The following is a 12,336-nucleotide window of genomic DNA, read 5'->3' as shown; positions in this document are numbered from 1 at the left end:
TTTTCAGCTGAACTTGTAGCATATTTGCTGCTATGTATGATTAGACCCCCAAAAATTATTTTGGAATTGTATTTAGCATTTTCTTAATATTTGTTGGATATAGACACCTCTATGGGAAATGTAAGCTATATGGTGTCATCTAGATTTGTGTAATGTAACTAGTGTACATTTACTATGTTAATTTATAAGGTTTAATGAAATTAAAAAATTGTGAGACAAAGTTATTTTTATAAGAGAAGAAAAGTTCCACACTTTTCCACTCGTGTAAAGTCCTGCTGGAATTAGAAATTATTGTTATGGGAAAGCATTGCAATAGATGTATGCTGTGTAAAAGTGCTCTCCATAAATCCAGTGGCAGTGGAAAGAATTGGGACCGGCAACATGAAGCTCTGTACACTGACTAATAGATTAATCACCATTAATAGTGTTCTTTTTTATGACAATTGAAACCCACAAAGTGATTTTATTCCCATGGTTTCTGGTTGAATCGATAGATGCGATTGTGCTTTTGAAATCAGAAAGCTGGCTTGGTTGGCTTGGTCAAACTTCATTTTGCTGATACTTCTGCAGTGGATTTATGCAGTACTATTGCTGACAATGTTTACAGTGGTTCGTGAGTTGGTTTTGTGATTTAAAAAGGACGTGTATCTACTGAAAGTCGGCGTGTTTACAAATAGCTGTTGTGCGACGGGGAACTTCGGCCCAYTCAGATCACWCCCCGCCGCGTCCCAAATGGCACCCTATTCCCTARACAGTGCGCCACTTTTGACCGGGCTCTAGCCAAAWGTTGTGCACTAGATAGGGAGCCATTTGAGACTCAGACGGTGTCAACCACTTCACCATGAAATAGACTGAGGCACTGGAATGTTCATTTTACCAGGTTGTCCCCATTCAAGGTCCAACACCTCTTTTTCAAGGGAGGCCTGGGTGGTATGTTTTTTTTGTTTCGTTTTTGCACGATGCTTTTCTACCTTATCATCACTTAGTAATAGTACAACATTCTGCACAACTGTGATGTAAATATAAGCTTAAATCTGTGAGCTAGTGAAATATATTTAAAGATCCAAATCAGGAGGATGTACAAATGTAATGTTTGTTGTGAAGCTGTACAGAAATTGAATGTATCGATCTCAAGCTTTTAGTTGTTCGAAAACGTAAGGGATGTACAARTTGACTTTTGAGGGGAAATATTTTTCATACTACTGTACTTGTAAAAGCAGGTAAATATCAGTCTGGGCTCTGCCTGGTCTGRGACCTGCTCTGTGTTTTTGTTGTAAATAGGAGCCATATCATGTCAGTAAAGTGCCAATGTTCTGTAAGTAAAGTCACATTTCTGCTGTATTTTTTTGTTGGCATGGTCCTTTCTTTCTATGCCTTGACTGTGAATATGTACACAGCAACAACAACACACTCATTTGCCTTTCCACATTCACCATTCTAGWTTCAACACRGCAGCAACAARCACCATAGAATCAACATCCATTGAAATCAGAATTCTGGCCATTCTATTTCTACTGTATACACGGTCTTTTCTATCACAGTAACACTAATAACCAGGTCAGGATAGGGCAGTCAGCTGGAAGGAGGCAGACAGGCCTAGTTGTCCATGTTCAGCAGAAGGAAGCAAAAATAATTCTTACCTTTCTWTCAAGATTCTCTGCCTCCACCTAGTGTTCAATTTCAGACTGCTGTGGCTGATGATCGAGGCAATCGACTCAACTAGGCTACAGCAAAGAGGTTGTATGATATTCCTCTCTGACCGCAGGAGGACATGATATTGCAAAATCCTGACATCTACAGAGAGGCTATAGGTCWGATGAAGCTGTGGCTTGTCTCTTATTCTGTGTTTAGTGACTGAATGACTTGAGCCAGTAGAGGGCTCTCTTGCCAAGCCTGAAGGGTCTTCAGAACTAGTTGAGGTTTATCAGGTCATAGGTGTTGTAGAGTGTAAGTGAGATAGGATGTACTTGGGGTGTGGGAAGAGGTTTGCCAGCTGTCAATGGGACATGCCATKTGGGTGCTACTGGATCTAAGGCTGACCTGGATCGTATTCATTAAGCACCAAACAGAAGAAAACAGGCTAAAATAGGGAGGAACTACCTGGACTTGTCCAATAAGAGAGACTTTAGTTTGGTTTAGTTTTATGCAGCAAAAATGGTTTGCTACAATGTGCACTAATGAATATGTCCCTGACCTGCCGCTTTGCAACAGAGTGTTAACAGACTGAAGGCCACATAAGGCCTCTGTCGTCCATTCATTCAAAGTCAAGTTGTACAGCACCGGAATGGTGTTTTATGACACTCAAACATAAAACCTTTTGGTGCTCTGCTGCCCTCAAACACATCAAAGGCACTAGTCAAACCACACCAGCAACAAAAAGTCCAGCACATCCGACAAGGACGCAATTCTCTACTGCACTCTTTTCGTGCAAATTTTGAACAGCACCTTTGACCTTGAATAACTGGAAACTGATACTCAGGAYGTGACASACCCAGAAGTTGGACAGCYGGGTTGGGGTCAATTCCATTTAAATTTAGGATGTACAGGTGCTTCTTTAAAAACTGAGCCACACTACAAATTCATTACAAAAAAAAACTTTATTTGGTAACACAAAAACAGTTTGTATATAACCCATAATAAGTGTGCATACAAACAGTAATTTAGTTTAACGCTTCAGTTTCAAGTGTAGAATTAAAAAGGCAACACTGAAACGTTGACATTTTTGTGGAGAAAAAGTGCAGTCGACAAAAGATTTATWAAAAAAAACAAAGTACCAGTCAAAKGTTTGGACACACCTACTCATTTCAGGGCTTTTCTTTATTTTTACTARATTGTAGAATAATAGTGAAGACAAACTATGAAATAACAGATTTGGAATCATMTAGTAACCAAAAAGTGTTAAATCAAAATATTTCATGAGATTCTTCAAAGTGGCCACCCTATGCCTTGATGACAGCTTTGCACACACTTGGCATTCTCTCAACCAGCTGCATTAGATAGTCACCTGGAATGCATTTCAATTAACAYGTGTGCCTTGTTAAAAGTTAATTTGTGGAATTTCTTTCCTCAATTTTTTTGAGCCAATCAGAAGGTAGGGGTGGTATGCAGAATATACCAACTAGGGCTAAAAGACCAAGTCCATATTATGGCAAGAACAGCTCAAATAAGCAAAGAGAAACAACAGTCTATCATTACTTTAAGACKTGAAGGTCAGTCAATCCGGAAAATTTCTTCAAGAGCAGTCGAAAAGACCAAGCGCTTTGATGAAACTGGCTCTCATGAAGACCCAGAGTTACCTCTGCTGCAGAGGATAAGTTCATTAGAGTTACCAGACTCAGATTGCAGCCCAAATAAATGCTTCACAGAGTTCAAGTAACAGACACATCTCAACATCAACTGTTCAGAGGAGACTGCATGAATCAGGCCTTCATGGTCYAATTGCTGCAAAGAAACCACTACTAAAGGACACCAATAAGAAGAGACTTGCTTGGGCCAAGAAACACGAGCAATGGACARTAGACCGGTGGAAATKTGTCCTTTGYTCTGATGAGTCCAAATGTGAGATTTTAGGTTCCAACCGCCGTGTCTTTGTGAGACGCAGAGTAGGTGAACGGATGACCTCCACATATGTGGTTCCCACTGTGAAGCATGGAGGAGGTGGTGTGATGGTGACACTGATTTATTTAGAATTCAAGYCACACTTAACCAGCATGGCTAACACAGCATTCTGCAGCGATACGCCATCCCATCTGGTTTCCGCTTAGTGGGACTATCATTTATTTTTCAACGAGACAATGACACAAAACACACCTCCAGGCTGCGTAGAGGACTATTAGACCAAGAAGGAGAYTGATGGAGTGCTGCATCAGATGACCTGGCCTCCACAATACCCCYACCTCAACCCAATTGAGATGGTTTGGAAAAAGTTGGACCGCAGAGTGAAGGAAYAGCAGCCAACAAGTGCTCAGCACTAAATGATTCCATATGTGTCATTTCATAGTTTTGATGTCTTCACTATTATTCTACAATGTAGAAAATAGTAAAATAAAATAAAAACCCTTGAATGAGTAGGTGTGTCCAAGCTTTTGACTGGTATTATATATGATGTGGATATAGTACATGTTGGATTGTACATGTGGACAATATGTTGGATTATGAATACGGTGACTTAATTATCTGACTGATTTTCATGCGGTGGACCATAAATAAATAAAAACGTTTTTAAAYATGGTGTAGTAGTGGTAGTAGGAATATAAAATTGATTGCAGTGCCAACAGTAAGACATCAAACAGCATAGCCAATTTCTCTTGGTGATGAGGCTACCTATTCCTACAAGTGAGCATCAAACCAAGGCCATATTTAAGTGGTGTGCGAGTGAGTGATTGTCTGCGACCATAACCTATTTATTCACGATCAATGTTGAGGCACTTCATCTAAACAGTCCCCTCTGGACRCGTCCCCAACAGTGGCACAAAGGATGGTTTGCATAACTAACATAGGTTAGGCCACCCCTCTGACTGCCACAATGTGAGAGGTACTGTATATGGATTTGATATGCGTGTGTTAAAATGGCAGAAGGCTCAGTTCAGTGGGAAGGATCTGTAGATCTGGTTTGTGTTCAGTAGGCAAGGAACTGAAGAAAATGCTCCAAAGGGAGACGGAATATATTGTCCAATAAGAAAGGTTTCGAAACATTTTGCTACAGTATGTCCTAATGAACATGTCCCTGTCTAATGCCACTGTGCTGCGGAGGCTCTGGTCTGGTTTGGCTCTGTGTGTCTCARTGAAAGGTCTGGTCTAGATCAAAGCAGACAACATTTGAAAGCCTTCTTYATCTTGCCTTCTTTTCCACCCTTATCCTTGCTCTCTGACATTTTCTTTTTTCTCACCTCCCTCATAAGATCAAAGAACACCTGAAAAGAATGGACAGTTGTTAATTCAACACTATAGTTACATTGACAATGGAAGTTGATTTACTGTAAAGGTTGTTTTTAATCATGCTTGCTTGTAGTTTCTGATATCTCTTGTCCGGAAACATATTTTGATAACATAATCCCCCATCTAAAAAAGTATAAATCCRAAGTAAGAAATMACATGAAGGTATATTGTTCCTAGTCCTACTGTAGCAAAGTGGACAGTATGTTTAAGTTTGGTTACATACCTTGTCGACGTTGGCTCGTGTCTTGGCTGAGGTCTCCACGTACTGTACCCCCCACTCCTCTGCCTTGGCCCTGACCTCATCCAACGACACCTTCCTGCGGTCCTCCAGATCCGACTTGTTTCCCACCACCAACAGAGGGATGGTATCGTTCTCTGCTTTCACCCGCATAATCTGCTCCCTAGGAAGACACAATACATTAGTCCTGATGAAGACCCAGTTGGATCTAAAACACTGTCCTTAAAAAAATATATATAAATTTTTTTTTTTTACTTAGCACTGGGGCGCAATTAGCAGTGTGCAGATGTATTTTTTGTTCTGGGCATTTCCATATAAAAGGGACCATGAGCAGCAACATGAAGTACATAAGAGCATATCAAATTAGGTGTTCAAATGAAAGATAAGAGTATATTTTTGGGAAATTAAGGCATGTCTTTTTTTTCCCTTCTTTTAAAAAAAATTGTATAAGTAAAAGGCTTTGATTTGTGGATAAACGGATGGGGAAAGTATTTTAAAAAGTATCAGAAATGCATCAAAACACAAAGTTGACGTAAAGACCCCTGCCAATTAATATCAACATATTTATTGCCTTGTGATTACGTTACCAAAAACACATCTTTAAGGTATTTTCTAATTTTGGTCCCTCATCAGGAGAGAGGAGAATGACAGTTCACAGAAGTAACAAGTAAACACTTAGTTATAGTGATTTTACTGATACACATTTTGTTTGAATTAAGTGATTAAAACTCGTAATTTCGTTACCAAATTGGTAACGGAATTACCACAATTTAAAAACATTTTTTATAAGTAACTGAATTACTGCAAATGAATTGGCTACAATGGGAAATCATAAGTCACAAACTACGGTTGGGTTACCTTCTACTGTCCTCCCTGCCACTGGCATACTATTACTGTATGTTCAGCACATAACTTTCCTTTGTTGTCTGGTGATCAAACCAAGAGTCTAAAACAGTAATTCTGGACAGACAGAGGCTCAATCACTCTCACCCAGAAAGACTCACAGCTGTAATCACTGCCAAAGGTGGTTCTACAAAGTATTGACTCAGGGGTGTGAATACATTTTATATTTTAGTATGTAATTTTCAATCAATGTGGCAAAAAAATTATAAAAACACATTTACAATTTGTCATTGTGTGTATTGTGTGTAGATTGGTGACAAAAAAAAATATTGAAACCATTTTCAATTCAGGCAGTAACAACAAAATATGGAATAAGTCAAGGGGTATGAATACTTCATGAAGGTACTTTATGTTCCCGTACAGACGGACCAAATCTTAACCTATCATAGATGTATGTTTCACAAGTTTGGATAGCACAGTACAATATAGTACASTGAGTAGAGCGTACAGTAGTAGTACAATAACATAGGTCACATTAGCTTTAGTTAAATAAAAGGTTAAATAAATAAAATAAAAAAGTACAGTAAAGAAAAGTACAGTAGAGTATATTGTACTTTACTGTAACTGAATTCTACCTTACTGTATTATACTGCACTCTACTGTACTGTGATGTCCAAACTTGTAAAGCATGAGGAGAATGACATATGCATGCCGGTAATTATGGATTTCTGTGTAGTACAGATCAAGGACCCATGATGTAATTCCTTTACCGGGTGTAAATCCACTTTACTTACTGTTGTTCTATTACCAAAATAGATTTTTTTCCAACGCAAGATGCCATGTCATAGCTGACACCACATTCTTTCTGCAAACATCTTTGAATCTTAATTAGGAGCAGATGTTTTTGCCAAACGTGGTCGCATAAAAACCGGAGGGAGATTAATTTTTGTAKATTTTTCAGTGGAAATTGTTCAAAATAGTCCTTGTGCATAAAGTTGTATGGTTTCTTAAACTCTTAAATGGTTTTTGTTTGGCATACATTAAGTGAAAAAACTGAGTCAAAGCCTAATTCCTTTACCATGGAATTGCCCTTCTACATACAATACATAGATCTCGTGGATTGTGGATCACTCAATGCTAACATATATAAAGCAAATAATGTTCTAACTAAATACCTGTCTCTTATACACATCTAGATGTGTATAAGAGACAGGGTTAGGGTCATTGTCCTGCTGGAAGGTGAACCTCTATCCCAGTCTCAAATCTCTGGAAGACTGAAACAGGTTTCCTTCAAGAATTTCCCTGTATTTAGCACCATACATRATTCCTTCAATTCTGACCAGTTTCCCAGTCCCTGCKGYTGAAAAACATCCCCACAGCATGATGCTGCCACCACCATGCTTCACTGTGGGGATGGTGTTCTCGGGGTGATGAGAGGTGTTGGGTTTGCGCCAGACWTAYCGTTTTCCTTGATGGCCAAAAAGCTACATTTGAGTCTCATCTGACCAGAGTACCTTCTTCCACATGTTTGGGGAGTCTCCCACATGCCTTTCGGCAAACACCAAACGTGTTTGCTTATTTTTTTCTTTAAGCAATGGCTTTTTTTCTGGCCACTCTTCCGTAAAGCCCAGCTCTGTGGAGTGTACAGCTTAAAGTGGTCCTATGTACAGATACTCCAATCTCCGCTGTGGAGCTTTGCAGCTCCTTCWGGGTTATCTTTSGTCTCTTTATTGCCTCTCTGATTAATGCCCTCCTTGCCTGGTCCGTGAGATTTGGTGGGCGTACCTATCTGCGTAGACGTACCTGAACTCTGAGGTGGCAGTGAACGACTCGTGTTCGGTGATGGAGAAGACTAGCAGGAAGCCCTCTCCGCTCCTGAAGTAGTTGTCTCTGATGGCAGCATAGTCCTCCTGTCCAGCTGTGTCCAGGATGTCGATCTGGACCTCCTCTCCATCCAGCACCACCTTCTTCCTGTAGCTGTCTGCCTTGGTGGGCTCGTAATCCTCCACAAACTAGGAGGTGGGAAGGAATTATTTTATTTACAGAATCGTAAACTCTTTAATGYAAAAGCAGTATTGGAGGTTTGAGTGGCAGCTTGCCCAAGTCTCTCTTTAGCCTCAGCGTCCACCACATGCTACAAAYGGAGCAATGTACAGAGTCTGGTAAGGACCAGACTTATCGCTCTTACCTCGTCATACATGAACTGCAGAGTGAGGGCTGACTTCCCAACACCTCCACTTCCCACCATGATCACCTTGTGCAGCACCAGAGAGCTCTGGTTCTTACTCTTTCCAGTAGCCATCTTTGGATTTGGACACTGTCCACAGCTACTACACTAATGGAAAAACTGCCTCCACCAACACCAGAACTTCCTACAGTTGGACACAAACATGTAAATTAGRCTACAAAACTAAACATTCAAACATTAAAAAAAGTTGCAGAAAAGTGTTCAGAGAAAGAAGGCAGGGTTTTGTATACGRATGTACATCTAATGTCAAAACAGATCCACATGGACCTAAAAGGTTGACAAAACAGCCAATCTCAAAATGGCAGCTGACTGAAACATAGGCTGTGGAAAAATCCTATTCGACTGACCCCTATAATTGAATTCATGAGGGCAGCAGTGGTGTGGCAGCCTTCAAGGGCAAAATTATGTAGGTTACAATGATAACACAGGCATGTTGTAGCCTACTACTACCTAGCCTARTGTACACACCTTCACAGCAGTTTTTTTTTTTTTATGAACCTCCGACTCGCTATGCAGTCGATACGTAAAAAAGTGTATATTCTTAAACCCTTACCGTGTACCTATGTTTGTCATCTGTTGAAGCATGTCTTTGTTTGCTGAAAACCCCCCCCCCATTTAACATTTTTATGGAGTAGAGACGTCCCAAGAACCCCAGATAGCAAGGACCATATTTTTTTTATTTTTATGGATTTATAAAATCAGGCAAACAACAAGAGGAGAAAGCAGAAGAAGAAAGTGAGAAGAACCTCTTGTAAGTGTCATCAACTGAATGTTGGCATCATGTCAAGTGGCTGCTGCTTCTGCAAAAGCTAATGAGGATCCAAATATGATTTTTTATTTTATTAAATGAACAATGTATTGCAACAAGACCCGAAGAAACATTCCCACAACGTAATAGGCCTTATCGTCAGTTCCAAAACAGAAACTAAAATCATAATAAAACACCATTCACAGGAACTATAAGACCATAACTTCCCCATAACGTTGGCTATTTTAAAAACAATGCAGCTAAACATATGTCCTTTTTAAGTGCCCGAACTTCTGCCCCAAAATCCAGGGGGTGCATTTTTTATTTTTTTATATCCAGTCAGATAAACACTCCCATACAGCTTAGCCGAACGCACCGCTGCCAAAATAAACAAAAATCGAGTCCAAATAAATTGATTTGAGACTTCTGCTACTTTCTACCTGCCACTTTCTCTCAAGGAGCAGCTCTCYAWTGGATAMATACAAATTACAAAGATGTGGTCAACCAAATATTGGATGAGAATCTGTCAATCAACAGACGTTGCGCAAACAGTGGTATGTTTGACCAAGATCAAATATAAATAAATATCCGCTTCTGATATCGATTTCCACTTGTACATACTTCTACAAAAGTGCATAGAGATAGCAAACGTCTCACCTCGTAATGGGTTTGGTGTCGTTCTTTGCTGTTATCCGGTATACACCATGGGAACGCTAAAGTAGAGGGCAAGTTCCACTTACCAGCCGCAAATGCGGATATTTTGACCACTCCCGGACGTCGTGTGATAAGGATTATATGAACCGGATGTGACGTCATATAGAATTGTGCCACCAAAGACAGTACAATATGAACAAGATGGGTTAGGACTGCTTCTCTCCGATCACACTTGTAGGCGATGTCATGGCGACGTTGATGCCGCGTTATTGAAAACAAACCATGGTGTCAGTGATCTTCACGTCGGAATGTCGAAGCTCTAGAAAGAGGTCCAAGTTCCCGAGTTGGAATTCTGAGTTGGATGACCGTTCGAAAGGCATGCGCCATTTTTTAAAAGACTGTGCATGTAAAAAATATTAATGTTTAGAAAGTTGGCGCACACCATACATATGCATTCTTGCCTTTATAAATCAAACTAGCATTAAAACTCCGCCTAAAAAACGCCCACCATTCAAAGTTTATTGTGACAATAATGCCCTCGTTTGCTGCATGCTTTGGATGTATAGAGTAGGGGAGATAGGGTGGTTGTAACACTTTTCACACTTTCGTCAGTTTCTCAGAGATTGTTTATGGTGGTGTATTCGAAACTTGATACAAACAACCTACAGCTGTCCACACAAATTGGTGTGGTTATTATATATTAAATACAATGAGTGAAGTGTTACAATTTACCCCATGGTCTGGGTTAGTAACAGTGCTTGGGATGAATTGTAACAGAATGAAAAAGTGCATAAATCATGACATGCAACTAATTATTAAGTGCCTTTATTGAGACCATGAGAGCAACATTGCCATTTTGTTGGGCAGAAATAATAATAACCTTAAATAATAAAATGTGTATTATTTTACCCTCCACTAAATGGTATTTCTCAACCAAACAACAACTAGGCTAAACGAAACACCTACACCTGAACGTTTGTGGTGTGTGTCTGTGAGTCTGMGTGTGTGCGTGTGTCTMTGTGTGTGACTGTTGGACATCCTCACTTAATCAGAGTCACAGTTGTGACAGTTGTATATCTGTCCTGGGGTACAGACTTGGTGGGCCCATAATTTGCATTCCCAGCACTGCACCCAGACCTCCTTTCTTTCCGGCGCCATCACTCAAAACAGGCATCACTGGCTGAGATCGCCGCCAACCGATGTGGCATCAACACCCTAACCCATATTCAACCATTTTCTTCAGATATGGCACGTACACAGGCTCGCTGTCCAGTACGCTTTTTCTCTGTGCTTACATCTGACAGGAGGACGTGACTAGTGTGCCAGTACTTTGATCTGAATAGACTTCCCCTGACTCTCTAACATGTCTCTAACTCTCTTCAAAGTGTGAGAGAGGTACTCCACTTGTGCTTTTCCATGATCTAGGCATGCTGGAAGTAGTAAAAGAAAACATGTAAACCCAAAAACATTCAGTTTATACTCAGGGGATAGGTGTAAGATTTTCTCACAGTTGTTACAACTAGGCTCCAAGTTGGTGGTGTCGACCATGTCGAAGAGATTTACATGTTACCAAACGTACGCCAGAGTAAGCTACACGAAACAGCCTTATTTGAAGTGCCAGGCCGCCAAATTCAACAAACCAGAAATCTCATAATATAAATTTCCTCACATAATGTTCTTATAGCATTTTAAGGTTTAATCTTGCTCTTGCTACTCCCACAGTACACCAAAGTGTCCGATTTCAATAGGCTTTCAGCCGACAAGCACCACAACACGATTATGTTAGGTCCACCAACTCACAGAAAAGATTTCAGCCATTCTTTCCAGCCAAAGAGAGGATCACAAAAAAGCACAAAATAGAATATGATATCATAACTTTATTATTTCATCAGCTGACACTCATGGACTTCTATTTTACACCAATACATAATTGTTCTGTTGTTGATTAAGTTCATATTTATATCAAAACCTCCGTTTACATTGGCCAATTCTAGAAAAAGGCCTCCAATATATCCTGAGAAATTGAGAAGAAGAGCCACGTCAAATAACTAAAATACTCATCATAACCTTTGATAAGATACATGTTTTACATTAGAATTAAAGATACACTTGTTCTTAATGCACACCCTGTGTCAGATTTCAAAAAGCTTTACGGCAAACACAATATTCAATCCATCTGAAAACAGCTTCAGCCACAAGAAGCCATACAGTTACCCGCCAAATGTGGCAGTCAACAAAACTCATTAAAAGCATTATAAATCTTCACTTACCTTTGTGATCTTCGTCGGAATGCACTCCAGGATTCCAACTTCCACAAGAAATGTCGTATTTTTCGGTAATGCATCATTTATGTCAAATAGCTATTTTTGTAGCGGTTTGGTAAACAATCCAACGTCAGGGAAGCGCGTTCACACTAAAAACTGACGAAATGTCAAAAAGTTCTGTAACAGTCTATAGAAACATGTCAAACGATGTATTGGAATCAATCTTAAGAATGTTTTTAACACTAAATCTTGAATAATGTTCCAACTGGAGAATTACATTGACTTCAGATGAGCGATGGACAGAGCTCCCTCTCATGTGAACGCCGCATATGGTCAAAAGAATGGTCATGGTCATTGGCAGAGCTCGTGAACTAATCCCCTCTCATTGGCCCCCCTTACGATA

General features: G+C 39.9%; 1 protein-coding gene across 2 annotated transcripts; it reads right to left on the bottom strand.

Annotated features, from left to right (window-relative positions):
* Positions 1-4,150: 4,150 nt before the first annotated feature.
* LOC111970935 (ras-related protein ralB-B) lies at positions 4,151-9,783 on the bottom strand. 2 transcript variants are annotated; one of them, XM_023997703.2, is made up of 5 exons: positions 9,673-9,783; positions 8,208-8,391; positions 7,823-8,031; positions 5,162-5,339; positions 4,151-4,913 (listed from the first exon to the last, which is right to left on the bottom strand). In XM_023997703.2, the coding sequence occupies exons 2-5, from the start codon at positions 8,319-8,321 to the stop codon at positions 4,803-4,805; spliced, it is 612 nt and encodes a 203-aa protein (XP_023853471.1). In that variant the 5' UTR covers positions 8,322-8,391; positions 9,673-9,783; the 3' UTR covers positions 4,151-4,802. The 2 variants fall into 2 exon arrangements, with proteins under 2 accessions (XP_023853471.1, XP_070302059.1); XM_070445958.1 differs by having other exon boundaries at positions 8,208-8,387; positions 9,666-9,741.
* Between the last annotated feature and the right edge of the window lie 2,553 nt (positions 9,784-12,336).

The sequence above is a fragment of the Salvelinus sp. IW2-2015 genome, linkage group LG12 (assembly GCF_002910315.2).
Source record: "Salvelinus sp. IW2-2015 linkage group LG12, ASM291031v2, whole genome shotgun sequence".
Taxonomy (NCBI): domain Eukaryota; kingdom Metazoa; phylum Chordata; class Actinopteri; order Salmoniformes; family Salmonidae; genus Salvelinus; species Salvelinus sp. IW2-2015.
Note: the sequence above shows the minus strand (reverse complement) of the source record. Positions and strands in the feature narration are given on the sequence as shown.